Below are 20813 nucleotides of genomic sequence, written 5' to 3'. Positions count from 1 at the left end.
GTCTAGGAGGGGACCTGTAATTTTTTTTTTAACTTCAGATAATCGCTTTAATAACCCTTGAAAATGTCATAACTGATTTTCCCTTTTAAAGTAATCTTTTGTCAATAGTATTTTTCCTCTCAACTGATGTACTTATGGGTAATACCATTTTGGTTCACTTTCAGAATGCAAGAGGCGGAGATAAGAAAGGCAGCTGAAGAGAGGAGACGCGATAAACTAGAGGACAAGCTCGCCCGCCAAAAGGTAAAAGAGCAAATTGAAAGGGACCGACTAGCTAGAAAAGAAATGTTTGCTAACAAATCACAGCCTGAAGAGAAACCGCAGGCAGCACCAACTCCAGCTCCAAGTACTTCGCCGGCTCAACCTGCTCAAAAGAAAGAATACACCACAGCCAGACTTCAGGTTTAAAGTTTATTTTTGTTATTTCAAATGAATTCCTGTTATGGACATATTTTTTATTTTATTAAATGACTTAATAGTTAAGAAAACTTGTTTCCACATGGATATCCCTTTTCATTTTATGTATTCTTTAATTGTAGAATTGTAAGTGTGTTTTTGTTGTTGTTGCAAAATTACTTTTGTTGTGAAACTATTTCAGTTTATCTGTTCTTCAGTTTCAAAGAAATTGTTAAAGATTATTGAGAAATCCTTTCTATATGGTAGAAGACATTATTCTAAAGAAATGATTTCTGTCTTGTTCACTAGATATATTTTGAGTATTAAGTTCTCTTAAAAAAGATGATAACTTGGCTCCTTTGTTCCAGTTCGGCAGTATTAGAATGACATTTACCTGTTGTTTAGACATTTCAGAAGTTTAGTGTGGTATCCATTCATTTAGAGATTTCAGATATAGCTGGTATTACCTCTCATCTTCTGACATGTATAAAGTTTTGGGTGACACTAGAAGACCATTTATGCAGGCTTTATGAGTAATTGGCCTTGATGAAACAATTAAAAATGAAATGTACTGTATATATAATGATTCACTTGAATGCTTTTTTTATGAAAATATATCAGTCTTGGGGAACTCTAGATGTTGACTTTAGTATTGCAGTTTTTTCAATATTAATCTTACCCGATGATCATGTAGCTGTCAACTCTGTTGCCCGACAGAAATCTAAGGTCGGGATACGCCAGCGATCGCTATACAGGTGGGGGTGTACACAACAGCGCCATCTGTCGAGTAGGTACTCAGGTACTTCTTGTCAACAAGAACTCAATTTTTCCTCTGTCGTGCCACCGGCAAGACCTACTTGGATACGCTGTTGATTCTGGAGTTGTTTTTCACGATTTTGGTGATGTATTCGCTCTAGATTTTAGCCTTCGCTATTCAGGAACCTTTATCATTAGCTTATCAAGCTTTTTGACTTAATTTGGATTAATTGTTAACGAACTTTGCTAGATTTTGGAATTCCCCCTTGACTATTTCTACAATTCAAGATGTCTGACCATTCTCAAGTCCCTAAGTACAGGCAGTGTAGCGTTAGGGCTTGTTCTAGGCGTCTTCCGAAGGCCTCCATAGATCCTCACACCGTTTGTTCCAATTGTAGGGGTAAATCCTGTCAATTGGAAGATCGATGTGAGGAATGCGCTGGGCTTTCGGAATTCGATTTTAACGAATTCCTTAAAAATGCACGTAGGCTAGAGAAGGATAGGATCAGGAGGAGTTCTTCTCGCTCTTTTGATTTTTCCTCTCCCCATGCCCCTCAACCTATTCCTTCCCCTGTAGTGGTGACTCCCGACCCTGCTACTAGTGCTCAGCCCTCCATGGCGGACATGATGCGTGCCATTCAGGCTCTTGGTGACAGAGTCGAGTCATTAGCTAATGACCGGAATCAACTTTTGGCAGATGTCAAAGAGTTGAAAGCGCATAGTGCAGTGGGAAGTGTAGTGAGTGCAAGTGAAGTGAAAAGTGTCAGTGTCAGTGTTGCGCATGAGGGTACATCTGTTCGTGCCAGTCGTCCTCCCAGTCCGGGACCTCTTGCAAGCTCCCAAGCCCAGGGGAGAAGCAATGTCGAAGGACCAAAGGGTTCGGCAGGCCTTGATCAGCGTACGGATGTACCCTCAGTGGTTGCGGACGTATCTGTCAGAGATCGTCCCATCCACAAACAGACGAATGAGCCCTATCATTCCTCGTCTGTGGAAGAAGTTTCGAGGAAGAAACGTTGGACCAAGGTCTCACGACCTCTCAAGCGTAAGGTCCCTTCCGAGCGAGTCCAACGGCCCAGGTGTAGCCACTGGGTCAGTTCGGACTCGCCGCAGTCTTCCGAAGACTGCACACCTCCCAAGAGAGGTAGAGTGGTTCCGCAGCAGGCAACTACTCCGTCTGTTGCCGCACCAACCACGGTAGATCCTAAGTGGTCCGTGCTGCAGACTATGCAGTCTCAGCTTGCTTCCTTTATGCAGGAGTATCGTGCTGAGAAGGTTGACACTGCACCAGTTAACCTACAACCTGCCACGGTTGTGCGCTCAGCAGATACTGCGGCTGCCTGCTCCCACACTCCACCTGTGAGAGCTCCACCTCCGATGCGCAGTCCACCCTGCCAGCCGCATGTTCATGCTGCACCCTCCGTTGACATGCGTGAGCTACTGCATCAGCAGTGGGAAGGTGCTGTCGAACTGCCGTGTTTTGACACAATGCGGCATGCTCCGCAACCCATGCGGCATGCTCCGCAACCCACGGCAGTCCCTCCCACGCACCAGCACTCTGCTTTTGTTGTTGCCAGCTCGCAGACTGACCAGCAGCGGCATGATGTTGGATCCGCAGCAGCTACGCATGCACCCGTGCTGCCGGATTCAGCCGTTCAGCTTTCTGCTCCACCTTTGCCACTTCCTCCTCAGCTTTCGGATGATGGAGTATCCGATGACGAAGCTGCGCATTTGGACGATCCGCACTCCGACTTAGAAGAACCCAAGACTACGCCTCCCTCCTTAGACTTTCGGAAAGTCCTTGCCTTGTTCAGGGACTTGTATCCGGAACAGTTTGTGTCTGCAACCCCTCGCTCTCCTCCCTCCGAGTTTGCTCTGGGCATGCAGTCAGCAGCTCCTGCCTTCACCAAACTTGTACTCGCTCGCTCATCCAAGAGAGCTTTGAGGGTTATGGGAGAGTGGTTGCAGTCCAAGAAGCAACTGGGAAAGACTGCTTTCATCTTTCCGCCTACCAAGCTTGCTTCCAAATCTAGCGTCTGGTATGCCACGGGAGAGGAACCCGGCTTGGGAGTTCCTGCCTCTGCCCAGGGCGACTTCTCAAGTCTGGTTGACTCTCCTCGCAGGCTGGCTATGAGACGATCTAAGATTTGCTGGTCCTTTTCTGACATGGATCATCTGTTGAAGGGAGTCTTTCGTGCTTTTGAGATCTTCAACTTCCTCGATTGGTGTTTGGGAGCGTTAAGCAGAAAGACTTCCCCTTCGGATAAGGACTCTGCCATGCTTATCATGTCTAGCATGGACAAAGCTATTCGGGATGGGTCTGGTGAGCTTGCGGCTTCGTACGTCTCGGGAGTGCTTAAGAAGAGAGAACATCTTTGCTCCTTCTTGTCGGCTGGGATCACTCCTTGCCAGAAGTCGGAGTTGTTGTTTGCTCCGCTCTCCAAGTGTCTCTTTCCGGAAGAGCTGATCAAGGGGATGGCTGCCTCGTTGATCCAGAAGGATACCCATGACCTGGTGGCGTCCTCCGCACGTAAGGCTAAAGCTTTACCTTCCGTGCCTAGACCTAGGATGGACACACCAGCGTCTAGGTTCATCCCGCCCTTTCGTGGCAGAACCTCCAGCAGAGGAGGTACCCGTGCCGACAGTCACCGTGGCAAATCGAAGAAGGGTTCCAAGTCCTCAAAAGGCAGAATCTGACTGCCTACCTCTCCAGACAGCAGTGGGAGCCAGGCTCAAGAACTTCTGGCAAGCTTGGGAGAGCAGAGGTGCAGACGCTCAGTCTGTGAAGTTGCTAAGGGAGGGGTACAGAATTCCGTTCTGCCGCAGTCCCCCTCTAGCAACGTCTCCCATCAACCTCTCTCCCAACTACAAGGAGAAGGACAAGAGGCTAGCGTTGCAACAAGAGGTGTCGCTCTTGCTACAAAAGGGAGCGGTAGTCATAGTCCGGGACCATCAATAACCGGGCTTCTACAACCGTCTCTTCCTGGTAGCGAAGAAGACAGGAGGTTGGAGACCGGTGCTGGACGTCAGTGCTCTCAATGCTTTTGTCACCAAGCAGACGTTCACAATGGAGACGACGAAGTCGGTCCTAGCAGCGGTCAGAAAGGAAGACTGGATGGTCTCGTTAGACCTGAAAGACGCGTACTTTCATGTCCCCGTCCATCCAGACTCCCAACCTTTCCTAAGGTTCGTCTTTGGAAAGGTCGTGTACCAGTTCCAAGCCCTGTGCTTTGGCCTAAGCACGGCACCTCTTGTGTTTACCAAACTGATGAGGAATATTGCCAAATTCCTTCACTTGGCAGACATCAGAGCCTCCCTCTATTTGGACGACTGGCTTTTAAGAGCTCCGTCAAGTCGTCGCTGTCTGGAGAATCTCAGATGGACTATGGATCTGACCAAGGAATTGGGTCTCCTGGTCAATATAGAGAAGTCCCAACTCGTCCCATCCCAAACCATTGTCTATCTAGGTATGGAGATTCAGAGTCGAGCTTTTCGGGCTTTTCCGTCGGCCCCAAGGATCAGTCAAGCCCTAGAATGCATCCAGAGCATGCTGAGAAGGAACCGATGTTCAGTCAGGCAGTGGATGAGTCTAACAGGGACACTTTCATCGCTGGCCCAGTTCATCGAGTTAGGGAGACTCCACCTCCGCCCCCTTCAGTATCATCTAGCTGCTCACTGGAGAAAGGACATGACGCAAGAGGCGGTCTCAGTGCCTAGTTCCGAAGAGATGAGGTCTACACTGACGTGGTGGAAGAACAGCATTCTTCTCAAGGAAGGTCTACCATTAGCTGTTCAGACCCCCGACCACCGTCTCTTCTCGGACGCATCGGACACGGGCTGGGGTGCGACACTGGACGGACAGGAATGCTCGGGCACGTGGAATCAGGAGCAAAGAACACTTCACATCAACTGCAAGGAGCTTTTGGCAGTTCATCTGGCCTTGATAAACTTCAAGTCCCTCCATCTAAGCAAGGTGGTGGAGGTGAACTCCGACAACACCACAGCCTTGGCGTACATCTCCAAGCAAGGAGGGACTCATTCGAGGAAGTTGTTCGAGATCGCAAGGGACCTCCTCATTTGGTCAAAAGATCGAAAGATCTCGCTGGTAACGAGGTTCATTCAGGGCGACATGAATGTCATGGCAGATCGCCTCAGCCGGAAGGGTCAGGTCATCCCCACAGAGTGGACCCTTCACAAGAATGTTTGCAGCAGACTATGGGCCCTGTGGGGTCAGCCCACCATAGATCTATTCGCTACCTCGATGACCAAGAGGCTCCCGATGTATTGTTCTCCGATTCCAGACCCAGCAGCAGTTCACGTGGATGCCTTTCTTCTGGATTGGTCCCATCTAGACCTGTATGCGTTCCCTCCGTTCAAGATTGTCAACAGGGTACTACAGAAGTTCGCCTCTCACGAAGGGACACGGTTGACGTTGGTTGCTCCCCTCTGGCCCGCGAGAGAATGGTTCACCGAGGTACTGCAATGGCTGGTCGACGTTCCCAGGACTCTTCCTCTAAGAGTGGACCTTCTGCGTCAGCCGCACGTAAAGAAGGTACACCCAAGCCTCCACGCTCTTCGTCTGACTGCCTTCAGACTATCGAAAGACTCTCAAGAGCTAGAGGCTTTTCGAAGGAGGCAGCCAGAGCGATTGCCAGAGCAAGGAGGACATCCACTCTCAAAGTCTATCAGTCAAAATGGGAAGTCTTCCGAAGCTGGTGCAAGGCGAATGCAGTTTCCTCAACCAGTACCTCTGTAACGCAGATAGCTGACTTCCTTTTACATCTAAGGAATGTAAGATCCCTATCAGCTCCTACGATCAAAGGTTACAGAAGCATGTTGGCAGCGGTCTTCCGCCACAGAGGCTTAGATCTTTCCACCAACAAAGATCTACAGGACCTCCTTAGGTCTTTTGAGACCTCAAAGGAGCGTCGGTTGACCACACCAGGCTGGAACCTAGACGTGGTTTTAAGGTTCCTGATGTCAGCAAGGTTCGAACCGCTTCAATCAGCCTCTTTTAAGGATCTCACATTAAAGACTCTTTTCCTCGTTTGCTTAGCAACAGCTAAAAGAGTCAGTGAGATTCACGCCTTCAGCAGGAACATAGGTTTTACATCTGAAACGGCTACATGTTCCTTGCAGCTTGGTTTTTTAGCTAAAAACGAGCTTCCTTCTCGTCCTTGGCCCAAGTCGTTCAAGATCCCAAGCCTGTCCAACTTGGTGGGGAACGAACTAGAGAGAGTACTTTGCCCAGTAAGAGCTCTTAAGTACTATTTAAGACGTACAAAGCCATTACGAGGACAATCAGAAGCTTTATGGTGTTCTATCAAGAAACCTGCTTTACCAATGTCTAAGAACGCAGTTTCTTATTACATCAGGCTTTTGATTAGAGAGGCCCATTCTCATCTGAAGGAAGAAGACCTTGCTTTGCTGAAGGTAAGGACACATGAAGTTAGGGCTGTCGCTACTTCAGTGGCCTTCAAACAGAACCGTTCTCTGCAGAGTGTTATGGATGCAACCTATTGGAGAAGCAAGTCAGTGTTCGCATCATTTTACCTCAAAGATGTCCAGTCTCTTTACGAGAACTGCTACACCCTGGGACCATTCGTAGCAGCGAGTGCAGTAGTAGGTGAGGGCTCAACCACTACATTCCCATAATCCCATAACCTTTTTTAATCTTTCTCTTGAAATGCTTTTTATTGTTGTTTTTTGGGTTGTACGGAAGGCTAAGAAGCCTTCCGCATCCTGGTTGATTTGGCGGGTGGTCAAATTCTTTCTTGAGAAGCGCCTAGATTAGAGGTTGTGATGAGGTCCTTTAGTATGGGTTGCAGCCCTTTATACTTCAGCACCTAGGAGTCACTCAGCATCCTAAGAGGATCGCTAGGCTCAGTAAGGAAGACGTACTTAAAAAGGCTGAGTAATGGTTCAAGTCGACTTCCTTACCAGATACTTATTTATTTTATGTTTGTTATTTTGAATAACTGCTAAAATGAAATACGGGATACTTAGCTTCTAATGTTAACATGTATGCTGGTCTCCACCCACCCCCCTGGGTGTGAATCAGCTACATGATCATCGGGTAAGATTAATATTGAAAAATGTTATTTTCCTTAGTAAAATAAATTTTTGAATATACTTACCCGATGATCATGAATTTAAGGACCCTCCCTTCCTCCCCATAGAGAACCAGTGGACCGAGGAGAAAATTGAGTTCTTGTTGACAAGAAGTACCTGAGTACCTACTCGACAGATGGCGCTGTTGTGTACACCCCCACCTGTATAGCGATCGCTGGCGTATCCCGACCTTAGATTTCTGTCGGGCAACAGAGTTGACAGCTACATGATCATCGGGTAAGTATATTCAAAAATTTATTTTACTAAGGAAAATAACATTTTTCTGTATTATTGTTCTGTGACCTTTTGGTAGGGAACATTCAATATATAGAATAAGTGCTTATTACATTGCTTTAAAAATGAACCAGATAAGCACAGTATCTGCATTCAAGAGAAAAAAGATTGTGGTTTGACTTTCTATAGAAGGAAAAATGTTTGCAAGAAGTTATATCAGTTTTTGAAGCGATCATCTTTATCTCAAACTTTTCCTGTTTTATTGTAGATACGTCTCCCTAGTGGAACCCCATTAGTCCAGGAGTTCAAAGCTAAGGAGTCCCTGTCAGCCGTTCGTCTCTGGATCGGTTTGAATCGTACTGATGGTTTGTTTGCTGATGCACCCATCAAGCTCTCGACAGCATTCCCACGTAAGACATTCACCGAGGATGACATGGATAAACCTCTAGATTTGTTAGGTAAGTTTCAGTGTTGTGCTATTTAGAGTTTTTTAAGTACAGTATATTCAAACCTTTATGTTTTACACGATCATTTACAAGCTTAATTGGGATAAAGTAGGCTTTGTAAAGTTACCTGGCTGGAGTTGCTTCAAACTTGATTGTCCATTTATGGAAAAACCTTTATAATTTGTTCTGGAGTGACTGTTAGCAGCACTCATTACAAACTCACCTGGTAGTCTGTTCCAAAATGTGAAGTTCACACTTTCGTTAATGGTTAACCTTTTTAGGTTTATGATTTTGTTATTTTAAGTTAAGTATATCCTGATAGGATACGGTATTTAAAAATTTTGAGTATCTTAAACTTTTCTTAACATATAGAAGACCTTAAATCCTGGTCCTCATATATATGAAGTGTTGTCAGGGTACCTCTTGCAGTGCACTGAAGGCATTAGTTAATGATCTCTGATATGTCCCTTTGACCCCCTATCAGCACCTACTTTCTAGCCTTCCGTCTTCCGACTTATTGTTCAACCTCTTAACTTTTACTTCACAGTACAGTCGGATAGTTTTTCCCAAGTTGCACCTCACCGAAGGACTTCGTGGGCCTAGTACTGGTTCATATGGCCAAAATCCTATAAAATCACCAAGTATCTCTTGGTACTTTATGTGAAATAAATTTGTATTTGTTTACAAGACCACGCTCTCCATTTACTACTAAATTATGCAGTCCCGCAGCTCTCCTCTTCTTGTACAGTAATTAGGAGGTTCTTTAAATGCTGGGAAAGCAAAAAATGGCAAGATATGTTGAGCAAAGGGGGAGTTTTCCTCACTAAATGACCTGGAACTGACATTGTCAACATAGTCAACATAACAAGTTCTAATGCTAGCGTGCATAAACAAAATTTTGTGATGCCAGCGTACATTTGATATATATTCAAAATATATACTAAATTAAAAATTTAATACTTACTCAAGAGTGTCCATAAAAGATATAATTCACAAAAAGTGACACTTTTGAGTAATTACTCCATTTTTAATTTAGTATATATTTTGAATATACAGTATATGCCCCCTGTGGCCGCGGGGGCATAAAAACAATTAGAATAGCGCCAACGTTATCCCTGCGTGTTGTAAGAGCCGACTAACAGGGGCAGGACGAGGGGGCTGGGAACCCCCTCTCCTGTATATAATCCTGCAAGACGTCAACAAAGAGATGGAGCTGGGGGGAGAGTGACTGCTCCCTGCACTCTAGTTTTGGGGTGTTTGAATGTGCGTGGATGTAGTACGATAGGGAGTAAAAGATGTGAGATTTGAAGTATGTTTAGGAATAGAAGGATGGATGTATTGGCCTTGTGTGAGACAAAGATGAAAGGAAAGGGTGAAGTGATGTTTGGTGAAATGTCTGGTAGAGTGTCTGGGATTGAAAGGGGAAGAGCGAGAGAGGGTGTGACTTTATTGCTGAGTGAATGGATGACAGGTAAAGTAGTGGAATGGAAGGAGATATCATCTAGGTTAATGTGGGTAGGGGTTAGGTTGGGTAGGGAATGTTGGGCGTTTGTCAGTGCGTATGGGCCAGGTAGTGAGAAAAGTGAAGAAGAGCGGAATGAGTTCTGGAATGAATTAACTAGGTGTGTAGAAGGACTGGGTAGAAGGAATTATGTAGTTGTCATGGGTGACTTAAATGCTAGAGTGGGCGCTGGAGAGGTAGAAGGTGTCATTGGGAACTATGGCGTACCAGGTGAAAATGAGAGTGGTGAGAGACTGGTAGATATGTGTGTTGAACAAGAGATGGTAATAAGTGCTAGCTTTTTCAAAAAGAAAGATAAAAACAAGTATTCATGGGTAAGAGTGGCAAATGGAAGAGTAGTAGAAAGGGCTTTAATGGATTATGTGTTGATAACTAAAAGAATGTTTGGAAAATTGAAAGACGTGCACGTGTCTAGGGGTATGGCTAAAGGTATGTCTGATCATTTTTTGGTGGAAGGAAAATTAGTTGTAGCAAAAGAGTTTGGGAATAGAGTAGGTGGATGTAAAAGGGAGCTAGCGAGGGTTGAAGAGCTAATAAAACCAGGGGTAAAAAGTAAATATCAGGAAAGGTTGAAAATGGCATATGACAAAGTGAGAGTAAGAGAAGCTGGTAATTTAGAGGAGGAGTGGTAGTTAGTAAAAGAAAATTTTGTTGGGATTGCAAGTGATGTGTGTGGCAAGAAGGTTGCTGGAGGCAGCATGAGGAAGGGCAGTGAATGGTGGAATGAAGGAGTGAAGGTAAAAGTGGAAGAGAAAAAGAGGGCTTTTGAAGAATGGCTGCAGAGTAATAGTATAGAGAAGTATGAAAAATATAGAGAGAAAAAGGTGGAAGTAAAGCGCAAGGTACGAGAGGCAAAGAGGGCAGCTGACCTGAGGTGGGGTCAGGGATTGGGTCAGTCATATGAAGAGAATAAGAAGAAGTTTTGGAAAGAAGTGAAGAGACTAAGGAAGGCTGGCTCAAGAATTGAAGAGACAGTGAAAGATGGAAATGGAAGGTTGTTAAACGGAGAGGAGGCAAGGAAAAGGTGGGCAGAATATTTTGAAACTTTACTGAATGTAGAGGATAGTAGGGAGGCAGATATAATTGCTGTTGCAGGTGTTGAGGTGCCAGTGATGGGAGATGAGAATGAGAGAGAAATTACAATAGAGGAAGTGAGGAGAGCACTAGATGAAACGAGAATAGGAAAAGCATCTGGTATGGATGGTGTGAGAGCCGAGATGTTGAAGGAAGGGGGTGTGACTGTACTTGAATGGTTGGTGAGATTGTTTAATATGTGTTTTGTGTTGTCAATGGTACCAGTAGATTGGGTTTTTGCATGTATTGTACCACTATATAAGGGTAAGGGAGATATGCATGAGTGTTGTAATTCAAGAGGTATTAGTTCGTTGAGTGTACTTGGAAAAGTGTATGGTAGAGTAATGATTAAAAGGATTAAGGATAAAACAGAGAATGCAATCTTAGAAGTACAGGGTGGTTTTAGAAGAGGTAGGGGTTGTATGAATCAGATTTTTACAGTTGGGCAGATATGCGAGAAATATTTAGCAAAAGGTAAGGAGGTGTATGTTGCGTTTATGGATCGGAGAAAGCGTATGATAGAGTTGATAGGGAAGCAATGTGGAATGTGATGAGGTTATATGGAGTTGGTGGAAGGTTGTTGCAAGCAGTGAAAAGTTTCTACAAAGGTAGTAAAGCATGTGTTAGAATAGGAAATGAAGTGAGTGATTGGTTTCCGGTGAGAATGGGACTGAGACAGGGATGTGTGATGTCGCTGTGGTTGTTTAACTTGTATGTTGATGGAGTGGTGAGAGAGGTGAATGCTCGAGTGCTTGGACGAGGATTAAAACTGGTAGAGGAGAATGACCATGAATGGGAGGTAAATCAGTTGTTGTTTGCGGATGATACTGTACTGGTTGCAGACACAGAAGAGAAGCTTGACCGACTAGTGACAGAATTTGGAAGGGTGTGAGAGAAGGAAGTTGAGAGTTAATGTGGGTAAGAGTAAGGTTATGTGATGTACGAGAAGGGAAGGTGGTGCAAGGTTGAATGTCATGTTGAATGGAGAGTTACTTGAGGAGGTGGATCAGTTTAAGTACTTGGGGTCTGTTGTTGCAGCAAATGGTGGAGTGGAAGCAGATGTACGTCAGAGAGTGAATGAAGGTTGCAAAGTGTTGGGGCCAGTTAAGGGAGTAGTAAAAAATAGAGGGTTGGGCATGAATGTAAAGAGAGTTCTATATGAGAAAGTGATTGTACCAACTGTGATGTATGGATCGGAGTTGTGGGGAATGAAAGTGACGGAGAGACAGAAATTGAATGTATTTGAGATGAAGTGTCTAAGGAGTATGGCTGGTGTATCTCGAGTAGATAGGGTTAGGAACGAAATGGTGAGGGTGAGAACGGGTGTAAGAAATGAGTTAGCAGCTAGAGTGGATATGAATGTGTTGAGGTGGTTTGGCCATGTTGAGAGAATGGAAAATAGCTGTCTGCTAAAGAAGGTGATGAATGCAAGAGTTGATAGGAGAAGTACAAGAGGAAGGCCAAGGTTTGGGTGGATGGATGGAGTGAAGAAAGCTCTGGGTGATAGGAGGATAGATGTGAGAGAGGCAAGAGAGCGTGCTAGAAATATGTTATTTTTATTAATAAAATAAATTTTTGAATATACTTACCCGATAATCATGTAGCTGTCAACTCCGTTGCCCGACAGAATTCTATGGAGGGATACGCCAGCTATCACAATACTAGAAGGGGGTGTACTTACCAGCGCCACCTGTGGCCAGGTACTCAATCATTTGTTGTTGACACCTCCTCAATTATTCCTCGGTCCACTGGTTCTCTCTGGGGAGGAAAGGGAGGGTCGATTAAATCATGATTATCGGGTAAGTATATTCAAAAATTTATTTTATTAATAAAAATAACATTTTTCAATATTAAACTTACCCGATAATCATGTAGCTGATTCACACCCAGGGAGGTGGGTGAAAACCAGTGTACAAGATTAAAGGATAGCTAAGTATCCCATATTTCATATAACAGTTATCTCAAATAACAATGAAATAATAAGTACCTGGTAAGGAAGTCGAATAGAACCGTTACTCTGCCTCTTTATTTAAAGTTCGTCTTCCTTACTGAGCGCAGCGTTCCTCTTGGAGGCTGAATCAACCCAAAGGTGCCAAAGTACACGGGGTTGCAACCCCTACTAAAGGACCTCTACCAAACCTTTAACCCAGGCGCTTCTCAAGAATGAATAGACCACCCGCCAAATCCAAGGATGCGGAAGGCTTCTTAGCCTACCGTAACAACCATAAAAAACAACAATAAAAGTATTCAAGAGAAAGGTTAAAAAAGGTTATGGGATTAAGGGAATGTAGTGGCTGAGCCCTCACCTACTACTGCACTCGCTGCTACGAATGGTCCCAGGGTGTAGCAGTTCTCGTAAAGAGACTGGACATCTTTCAGATAAAATGATGCAAACACTGACTTGCTCCTCCAATAGGTTGCATCCATTATGCTCTGCAGAGAACGGTTTTTATTAAAGGCCAACGAAGTAGCTACAGCTCTTACTTCGTGGGTCCTTACCTTCAGCAATGCAAGGTCTTCCTCCTTTAAGTGAGAATGTGCTTCTCTGATCAGAAGCCTTATATAGTACGAAAGCCCATTCTTGGACATGGGTCTCGAGGGTTTCTTGATGGCACACCATAAGGCTTCTGACTGTCCTCGAATAGGATTAGACCTCTTCAGATAATATTTGAGAGCTCTGACAGGGCAAAGAACTCTCTCTAGTTCGTTACCTACCATGTTGGAGAGGCTAGGTATTTCGAACGATCTAGGCCAAGGACGTGAAGGAAGCTCGTTCTTTGCTAGGAATCCAAGCTGAAAAGAACATGTTGCAGATTCGGTTGTGAAACCAATGTTCTTGCTGAAGGCATGAACCTCACTGACTCTCTTAGCTGTTGCAAGGCAAACGAGAAAAGCAGTCTTGAGGGTAAGATCCTTGAAGGAAGCTGACTGGAGAGGTTCGAACCTAGATGTCATAAGGAACCTTAAGACTACGTCTAGATTCCAGCCTGGAGTGGAAAGACGACGTTCTTTAGACGTCTCAAAAGACTTGAGAATGTCTTGAAGGTCCTTGTTGGAAGACAGGTCCAAACCTCTGTGGCGGAGAACTGAGGCCAACATGCTCCTATATCCTTTAATCGTAGGTGTTGAAAGGGATCTCTCATTCCTAAGATGTAGAAGGAAGTCAGCTATTTGGATCACAGAGGTATTGGTAGAGGATATTGAATTGGCTCTACACCAGCTTCGGAAGACCTCCCACTTAGACTGGTAGACTCTACGAGTGGAAACTCTTCTAGCTCTGGCAATCGCACTGGCTGCCTCCTTCGAAAAGCCTCTAGCTCTAGCGAATCTTTCGACAGTCTGAAGGCAGTCAGCCGAAGAGCGTGGAGGTTTGGGTGCAACCTGTCTACGTGTGGTTGACGTAGAAGGTCCACTCTTAGAGGTAGAGTCCTGGGGAAGTCGACTAGCCATTGAAGTACCTCTGTGTACCATTCTCTTGCAGGCCAAAGGGGAGCAACCAGCGTCAGCCGTGTCCCTTCGTGCGAGACGAATTTCTGCAGAACTTTGTTTATTATCTTGAACGGAGGGAATGCGTACAGGTCGAGATGGGACCAGTTCAGAAGAAAAGCATCCACATGAACCGCTGCAGGGTCTGGAACAGGGGAACAATAAAGCGGAAGTCTCTTGGTTATGGAGGTGGCAAACAGATCTATGGTAGGTTGACCCCACAAGGTCCAAAGTCTGTTGCACACACTCTTGTGGAGGGTCCATTCCGTGGGAATGACCTGATTCCTTCTGCTGAGGCGATCCGCTGAAACATTCATATCGCCCTGGATGAACCTCGTGACCAGAGTGAGGTTTAGACCTCTTGACCAAATGAGGAGGTCCCTTGCGATCTCGTAAAGGCTCCTCGAATGGGTCCCTCCTTGCTTGGAGATGTAAGCCAAGGCTGTGGTGTTGTCTGAATTCACCTCCACCACTTTGCCTAGCAGGAGGGACTTGAAGTTCAACAGGGCTAGATGAACTGCTAACAGTTCCTTGCAGTTGATGTGGAGTAATCCTTGTTCCTTGTTCCATACTCCTGAGCATTCCCGTCCGTCCAAGGTCGCACCCCAGCCCGAGTCCGATGCATCTGAGAAGAGATGAAGATTGGGGGTCTGGATGGCCAATGATAGACCCTCCTTGAGAAGGAGATTGTGCTTCCACCACAGGAGAGTGGTCTTCATCTCTTGGTTGATAGGGATAGAGACTGCTTCTAGAGTCGAGCCCTTGTCCCAATGAGCAGCAAGATGGAATTGAAGAGGGCGGAGGTGGAGTCTTCCTAGCTCGACAAACAGGGCCAGTGATGAGAGGGTCCCTGTGAGACTCATCCACTGTCTCACTGAGCAATTGCTCCTCTTCAGCATGCTCATGATGCACTCTAGGGCTTGGTTTATCCTGGGGGCCAATGGAAAAGCCCGAAAATTCTGACTCTGAATCTCCATTCCCAGGTACACAATGGATTGGGAGGGAATGAGTTGAGATTTCTCTATATTGACTAATAGACCTAGGTCTCTGATTAAGTCTAAAGTCCAATTGAGGTTCTCCAGACAACGACGACTCGTGGAGGCTCTCAACAGCCAGTCGTCTAGGTAGAGGGAGGCTCTGATGTTCGATAAGTGTAGGAATTTCGCTACATTCCTCATCAGATGAGTAAAGACCATAGGAGCTGTGCTTAGGCCAAAACACAGGGCTTGGAACTGATAGACAACCTTTCTGAAAACGAATCTCAGGAAAGGTTGGGAGTCTGGATGAATGGGAACGTGAAAGTATGCATCTTTCAAGTCCAACGAGACCATCCAGTCCTCCTGTCTGACCGCTGCTAAGACCGACTTGGTCGTCTCCATCGTGAACGTCTGCTTGGTGACAAACTCGTTGAGAGAGCTGACGTCCAGCACCGGTCTCCAACCCCCTGTCTTCTTGGCCACAAGAAAGAGACGGTTGTAGAAGCCCGGGGATTGATGGTCCCGGACTATAACCACAGCCTTCTTCTGCACAAGTAGCGACACCTCCTGTTGCAATGCTAGCCTCTTGTCCTCTTCTTTGTAGTTGGGAGAGAGGTTGATGGGCGATGTGGTCAGAGGTGGTTTGAGGCAGAATGGAATCCTGTAACCGTACCTCAGCCAACTGACAGACTGTGCGTCTGCACCTCTCTTCTCCCAGGCTCGCCAGAAGATCTTGAGTCTGGCTCCTACTGTTGTCTGGAGAATCTGAGAGTCAGTTCTTTCCCTTAGATGTCCTGGATCCTTTCCTAGACTTGCTCCTGTGAGAGTCTGGACGGGAGCTTCCTCGGCTGGGGGCTCTACCACGAAAGGGCGGTATGAACCTCGTAGCCGGGGTATCAGCCACTGGGGAGCAATAAGTCTTGGGGACTGAGGTGGCAACCTTAGACTTACGAGCCGATGAGGCTACAAGATCGTGCGTGTCCTTTTGTATCAGGGCAGCAGACAAGTCCTTAACTAGCTCCTCGGGAAAGAGGAACTTTGAGAGTGGAGCAAAAAGGAGTTGTGACCGTTGGCAAGGTGTAATGCTGGCGGAAAGGAAGGTACACAGTTGTTCCCTTTTCTTCAACACCCCTGATACAAATAACGACGCTAGCTCACCCGATCCATCTCTGATGGCCTTATCCATGCAGGACATTAATAGCATGGCAGAATCTTTGTCCGCAGGAGAGGTTTTCTTGCTGAGGGCCCCCAGGCACCAGTCGAGAAAGTTGAACATTTCAAATGCTCTGAACAACCCTTTTAGTAAATGATCCAGGTCTGAGAAGGTCCAACAAACCTTCGAGCGTCTCATAGCAGTTCTCCGAGGCGAGTCCACCAGACTTGAGAAGTCAGCCTGGGCAGAGGCAGGTACTCCTAAGCCTGGTGCTTCCCCTGTGGCATACCAAACGCTAGCTTTCGAAGCGAGCTTCGTTGGAGGGAACATGAAGGAAGTCTTGCCAAGGTGTTGTTTAGACTGCAGCCACTCCCCTAAGATCCTTAAAGCCCTCTTGGAGGATCTAGCTAGGACAAGCTTAGTATAGTTGGACTTAGCTTGTTGTACGCCCAGCGAAAACTCAGATGGTGGAGAGCGGGGAATAGCAGAGACGAAGTGGTCTGGGTAAATCTCCCTGAGTAGAGCCAAGACCTTACGAAAATCAATCGACAGTGGAGAAAGCTTAGATTCGTCCACGTCTGATGAGGGATCAAGGTGTGCCTCCTCATCATCCGACACCTCATCAGCAGAGGGTAGCGAAGCAATCGGACCAGAATGCTGAACCGCAGAGTCAGAGCGGGTAGGAACAATAACAGTGGTTTCCTCTTCCAGTGACTGTTGAGGGAAAACCTGAGGCTCAGACTGCAAAGGCTGAACAACAGACGAAGCAGAAGGCAGGCGCATGGGTGAAGGAGGTTGACTCCTAGCAAGAGAGGTTGAACCCAAGGATTGCACAAGCTGAGCGGAGGACGGAGGCGGAGTAGTCCGTTCCTGTTCCTGTGAGATGAGCGGAGCATGATGAGGTTGAGGCTGCGCAGAACAAGGTAAAGTTCTCGCAAGCTGAGGCTCCTGAGGCGCAAGTCCAGGGTGTAGAGGAGCTTGCCTTGAGGAGGGTTGAGCTCGCTGCAGCGATGGCTGAGCAGACAGACTCACGGAGGGGAGAGGTTGTTGTACCCCAACCGAGAGTTGCACCACTGGTGGAGCAGCAAGGGGAGGCGGAGGAAGAGTGGAATAACTCTCCTGATCCCAAAGCAAGGGTTGCCTTAAAGAAGGCTGAGGCTGAACACCACTGGGAACAGCGAACTCCGAAAGTGGCTCAACATCGTACGCCTGGCAGATGGTGCTGCGACCAGGCGGAGCAAGTGCAGGCGGGGCGAGCACAGGCGGAGCGAGAACAGGCGGAGGGAGTGTAGGCGGAGGAGGAGGTGCAACACTCTCAGCCCGACACTCACGCATCAAGTCCGAAAGCTGAGCTTGCATGGACTGAAGCAGGGTCCACTTGGGATCGGCAGAAACGATAACAGACTGAGGTAAAGTCTTAACAGTCGGGCTCTGTTTTGGCAGAACCTTACTCCTCTTGGGCGGAGTACAGTCGACAGATGACTGAGGCGAGTCAGAGCTGAGCCAATGACTGCAACCTGGCTGAGCACTCGCGGACTGGACTCTACGTTTAAGCGGTCTCGAGACCTGAGACCAACGTTTCTTCCCTGCTAGTTGATCAGCGGACGAGAATAAGACGGGCTCAATCGTCTGCAGGTGGGAGTGACGGTCTAAGGAAGACACGCCCGCAACCACCGAGGATAGTTCTGTGCGCCTAACAAGGCCTGTCGAACCCTTAAGCCCTTCGACATTGCTTCTCCCCTGGGCATGGGAGCTTGCAAGAGGTCCCGGACTGGGAGGACGACTGGCTCGCACAGAAAAAACCTCACGCACCACACTGGCACCACTAGCACTTGGCACTGCACCGACACTAGCACTCGTCACAGCACTGGCACTAATTCCACCCACTGCACTCTTGACCTTCAGTTCTTTAACTTCGGCCATCAGAGACTTATGGTCACTTACCACTGATTCTACTTTATCGCCTAAAGCCTGAATAGCACGCAAAACAACTGACATATCAGGCGGAGGGCACACAGTAGGTTCGGGGGTAGCCACTACAGGGGTAGGAAAAGGTAGGGGATCATGAGGTGAGGAAAACATAGAAGAGTGAGAAGAACTTCTCCTAACTCTACCTCTCTCTAACTTAGATGAATATTTTAAAAGACGGACAAATTCCAATTCCGAAAGTCCGGCGCATTCCTCACATCGATTTTCTAATAGACAGGGCCTGTCCCTACAGTCAGAACAAGCGGTGTGAGGATCTACCGAGGCCTTCGGAATACGCCTATTGCAAGACCTACATCGTCTATGGGAGGGGGCTTGCAAAACGTCAGACATCTTGTATTCAAAGAGTTAGCCAAAGGGTGATCCAAAAACAAGCAAAATTCGTTAACCGTTATATCAGTATTATATAAAAGCTATCTAGCTAATATAAGAAGGATTCCAGTAAAGCGACAGCCGTTAATCTGAGAGAATACTTCACCAAATATCCGTGAATAAACTCGAAGACCATAAGCGTATCCCAGAACGTCTAGCCGGAAGCACGACAGAGGAATAATTGAGGAGGTGTCAACAACAAATGATTGAGTACCTGGCCACAGGTGGCGCTGGTAAGTACACCCCCTTCTAGTATTGTGATAGCTGGCGTATCCCTCCATAGAATTCTGTCGGGCAACGGAGTTGACAGCTACATGATTATCGGGTAAGTTTAATATTGAAAAATGAATGAATGGCAAGCGATTTTGACGCAGTTCCGGTAGGCCCTGCTGCTTCCTCCAGTGCCTTACATGACCGCGGAGGTAGCAGCAGTAGGGGATTCAGCATTATAAAGCTTCTTCATCTGTGGTGGATAACGGGGTAGGGTGGGCTGTTGCACCCTAGCAGTACCAGCTGAACTCGATTGAGTCCCTTGTCAGGCTGGAAGGAACGCAGAGACTAGAGGTCCCCTTTTTGTTTTGTTTCATTTGTTGATGTCGGCTACCCCCCAAAATTGGGGGAAGTGCCTTGATATATGTATGTATGTATACAGTATATCAAATGTACGCTGGTATCACAAACTTCTGTTTGGTTGACTATGTTGACGATGTCAAGTCTAGGTCGTTTATTGTGGAAACCAAGCTATTTTTTTTATAACCCCTCCCCCCTTGATTTTGCAATTTTCTGCTTTCCCAGCATTTAAAGAACCTCGTAATTACTATACAAGAAGAGGAGAGCTGCAGGACTGCATTATTTGGGAGTATATGAAGTGTGGTGTTGTAAACAAATACCAATAAATTTTATACACTCTTGTTTTATACATTAAACCACAGTTCATTATATGGCATGAAAAAAAAAGGGCCTAATTATTTTTTAATTATTTTTTTTATATTTCAGGTTTGGTACCTTCCGCTGTATTAATGGTCACCAATTGATAATACTACAGGTTGTAGGCGGCATGGCATTATAAACCGTTATGTCAGGTACTGTATTTACCTTTTTCAAATTATTTTTGTTGAAGTGATCTTACATTTTCCATTTATCTTAACTATTTTATACGCAATTTTCCATAGATAACTCCATGAAGTGAATATCATAAGGTACCACTGGTAGAGAAATGGAATAAATTCAACTCAGAATGTTGCGGCTTGTATGTATGTTTCATTGATATGCAAATTGCTTCTTTTGTTGAATATACGGAACTTGAAGTTCTATGTTAGTTTAACCTCATAAGTGTTATGCATACTTAGCTTTATTGAGCCATTTCTCAAACAATGTAATTAAATATTGAATAAAAATGTGGTTCTTAATTGGGTGCTTTTCTTGGACACAAGTAATGTTTTTTTCATGTATTTTTAATTAATTTTTATTTGATTATACAATTCTAATAATTGAATTTAGTTATATATTCTGCATCTTCATATATCCAGATAAGTTTGAAAGGCTTTGGTGGATAAGAATTAAAGCCTAAGAAAGCTCTTGGACTTAATACTACACTGTATTCTAGAAGTTTTATTCCAGCTGTGACCAAGTTGTGGAATGATCTTCCTAATCAGGTAGTTGAATCAGTAGAACTTCAAATATTTTTATGTTGAACAGGCTGACATAAGTCTTTTTAAAGTTTATTTATGACATTTCTGTTTTGATGATGTTCCTGTTTTTAGAATCATTTATTGTTAATTTGTTCTCATGTATTTATTTCCTTATTTCCTTTCCTCACTGGGCTATTTTTCCCTGTTGGAGCCCTTGGCTAGTAATAATAATAATAATAATAATAGATAAATGCAGTTATCCACAGAAATTACAACTAAAAATGTTCGACTCATGAAGGAAGTTCTTAGTGTTGACGAGGTATCTTTATTCATGTTGCTTCCATTATACTAAAACTGCATAAGGTGTCTTATATGGTGATTTAGGAATAAAAGATATAAAATTTTTCATCCCTATTGATAGTAGACTAGATTTGAGGTTTCCATTCATAAGATGTTTAATTTTCAAAGGGCTGTATGCCTTTGTTAGTATCAGACTAGAACCACTTATGAATCCTGTGTAAGGGCAATTTAGAAACTAGAATGGTAATAAAACTAGTACTTTGGAAATAATAGTAATTTATATTTATGTAAAATCATATTATATTTACATAACCACTTAGAAAAAATTACAAACATATACAGGTAACAAAGAATATCAATGATAAAGTTTTT

At 45.3% G+C, this 20813-nt stretch overlaps 1 protein-coding gene across 1 annotated transcript in view; it reads left to right on the top strand.

Annotated features, from left to right (window-relative positions):
* Positions 1–19919, top strand: part of LOC137629379 (UBX domain-containing protein 1-like) — a 72946-nt gene extending 53027 nt beyond the window's left edge. Inside the window, exons 6-8 of the mRNA XM_068360634.1 lie at positions 165–402; positions 7763–7952; positions 19507–19919. Coding sequence (XP_068216735.1) covers positions 165–402; positions 7763–7952; positions 19507–19544 — 466 coding nt within the window. The 3' untranslated portion in view covers positions 19545–19919. The remainder of the gene's footprint in view (positions 1–164; positions 403–7762; positions 7953–19506) is intronic.
* Positions 19920–20813: the final 894 nt, after the last annotated feature.

The sequence above is a fragment of the Palaemon carinicauda genome, chromosome 2 (assembly GCF_036898095.1).
Source record: "Palaemon carinicauda isolate YSFRI2023 chromosome 2, ASM3689809v2, whole genome shotgun sequence".
Lineage (NCBI taxonomy): Eukaryota > Metazoa > Arthropoda > Malacostraca > Decapoda > Palaemonidae > Palaemon > Palaemon carinicauda.
This window is presented reverse-complemented; position numbering and strand designations above follow the sequence as displayed.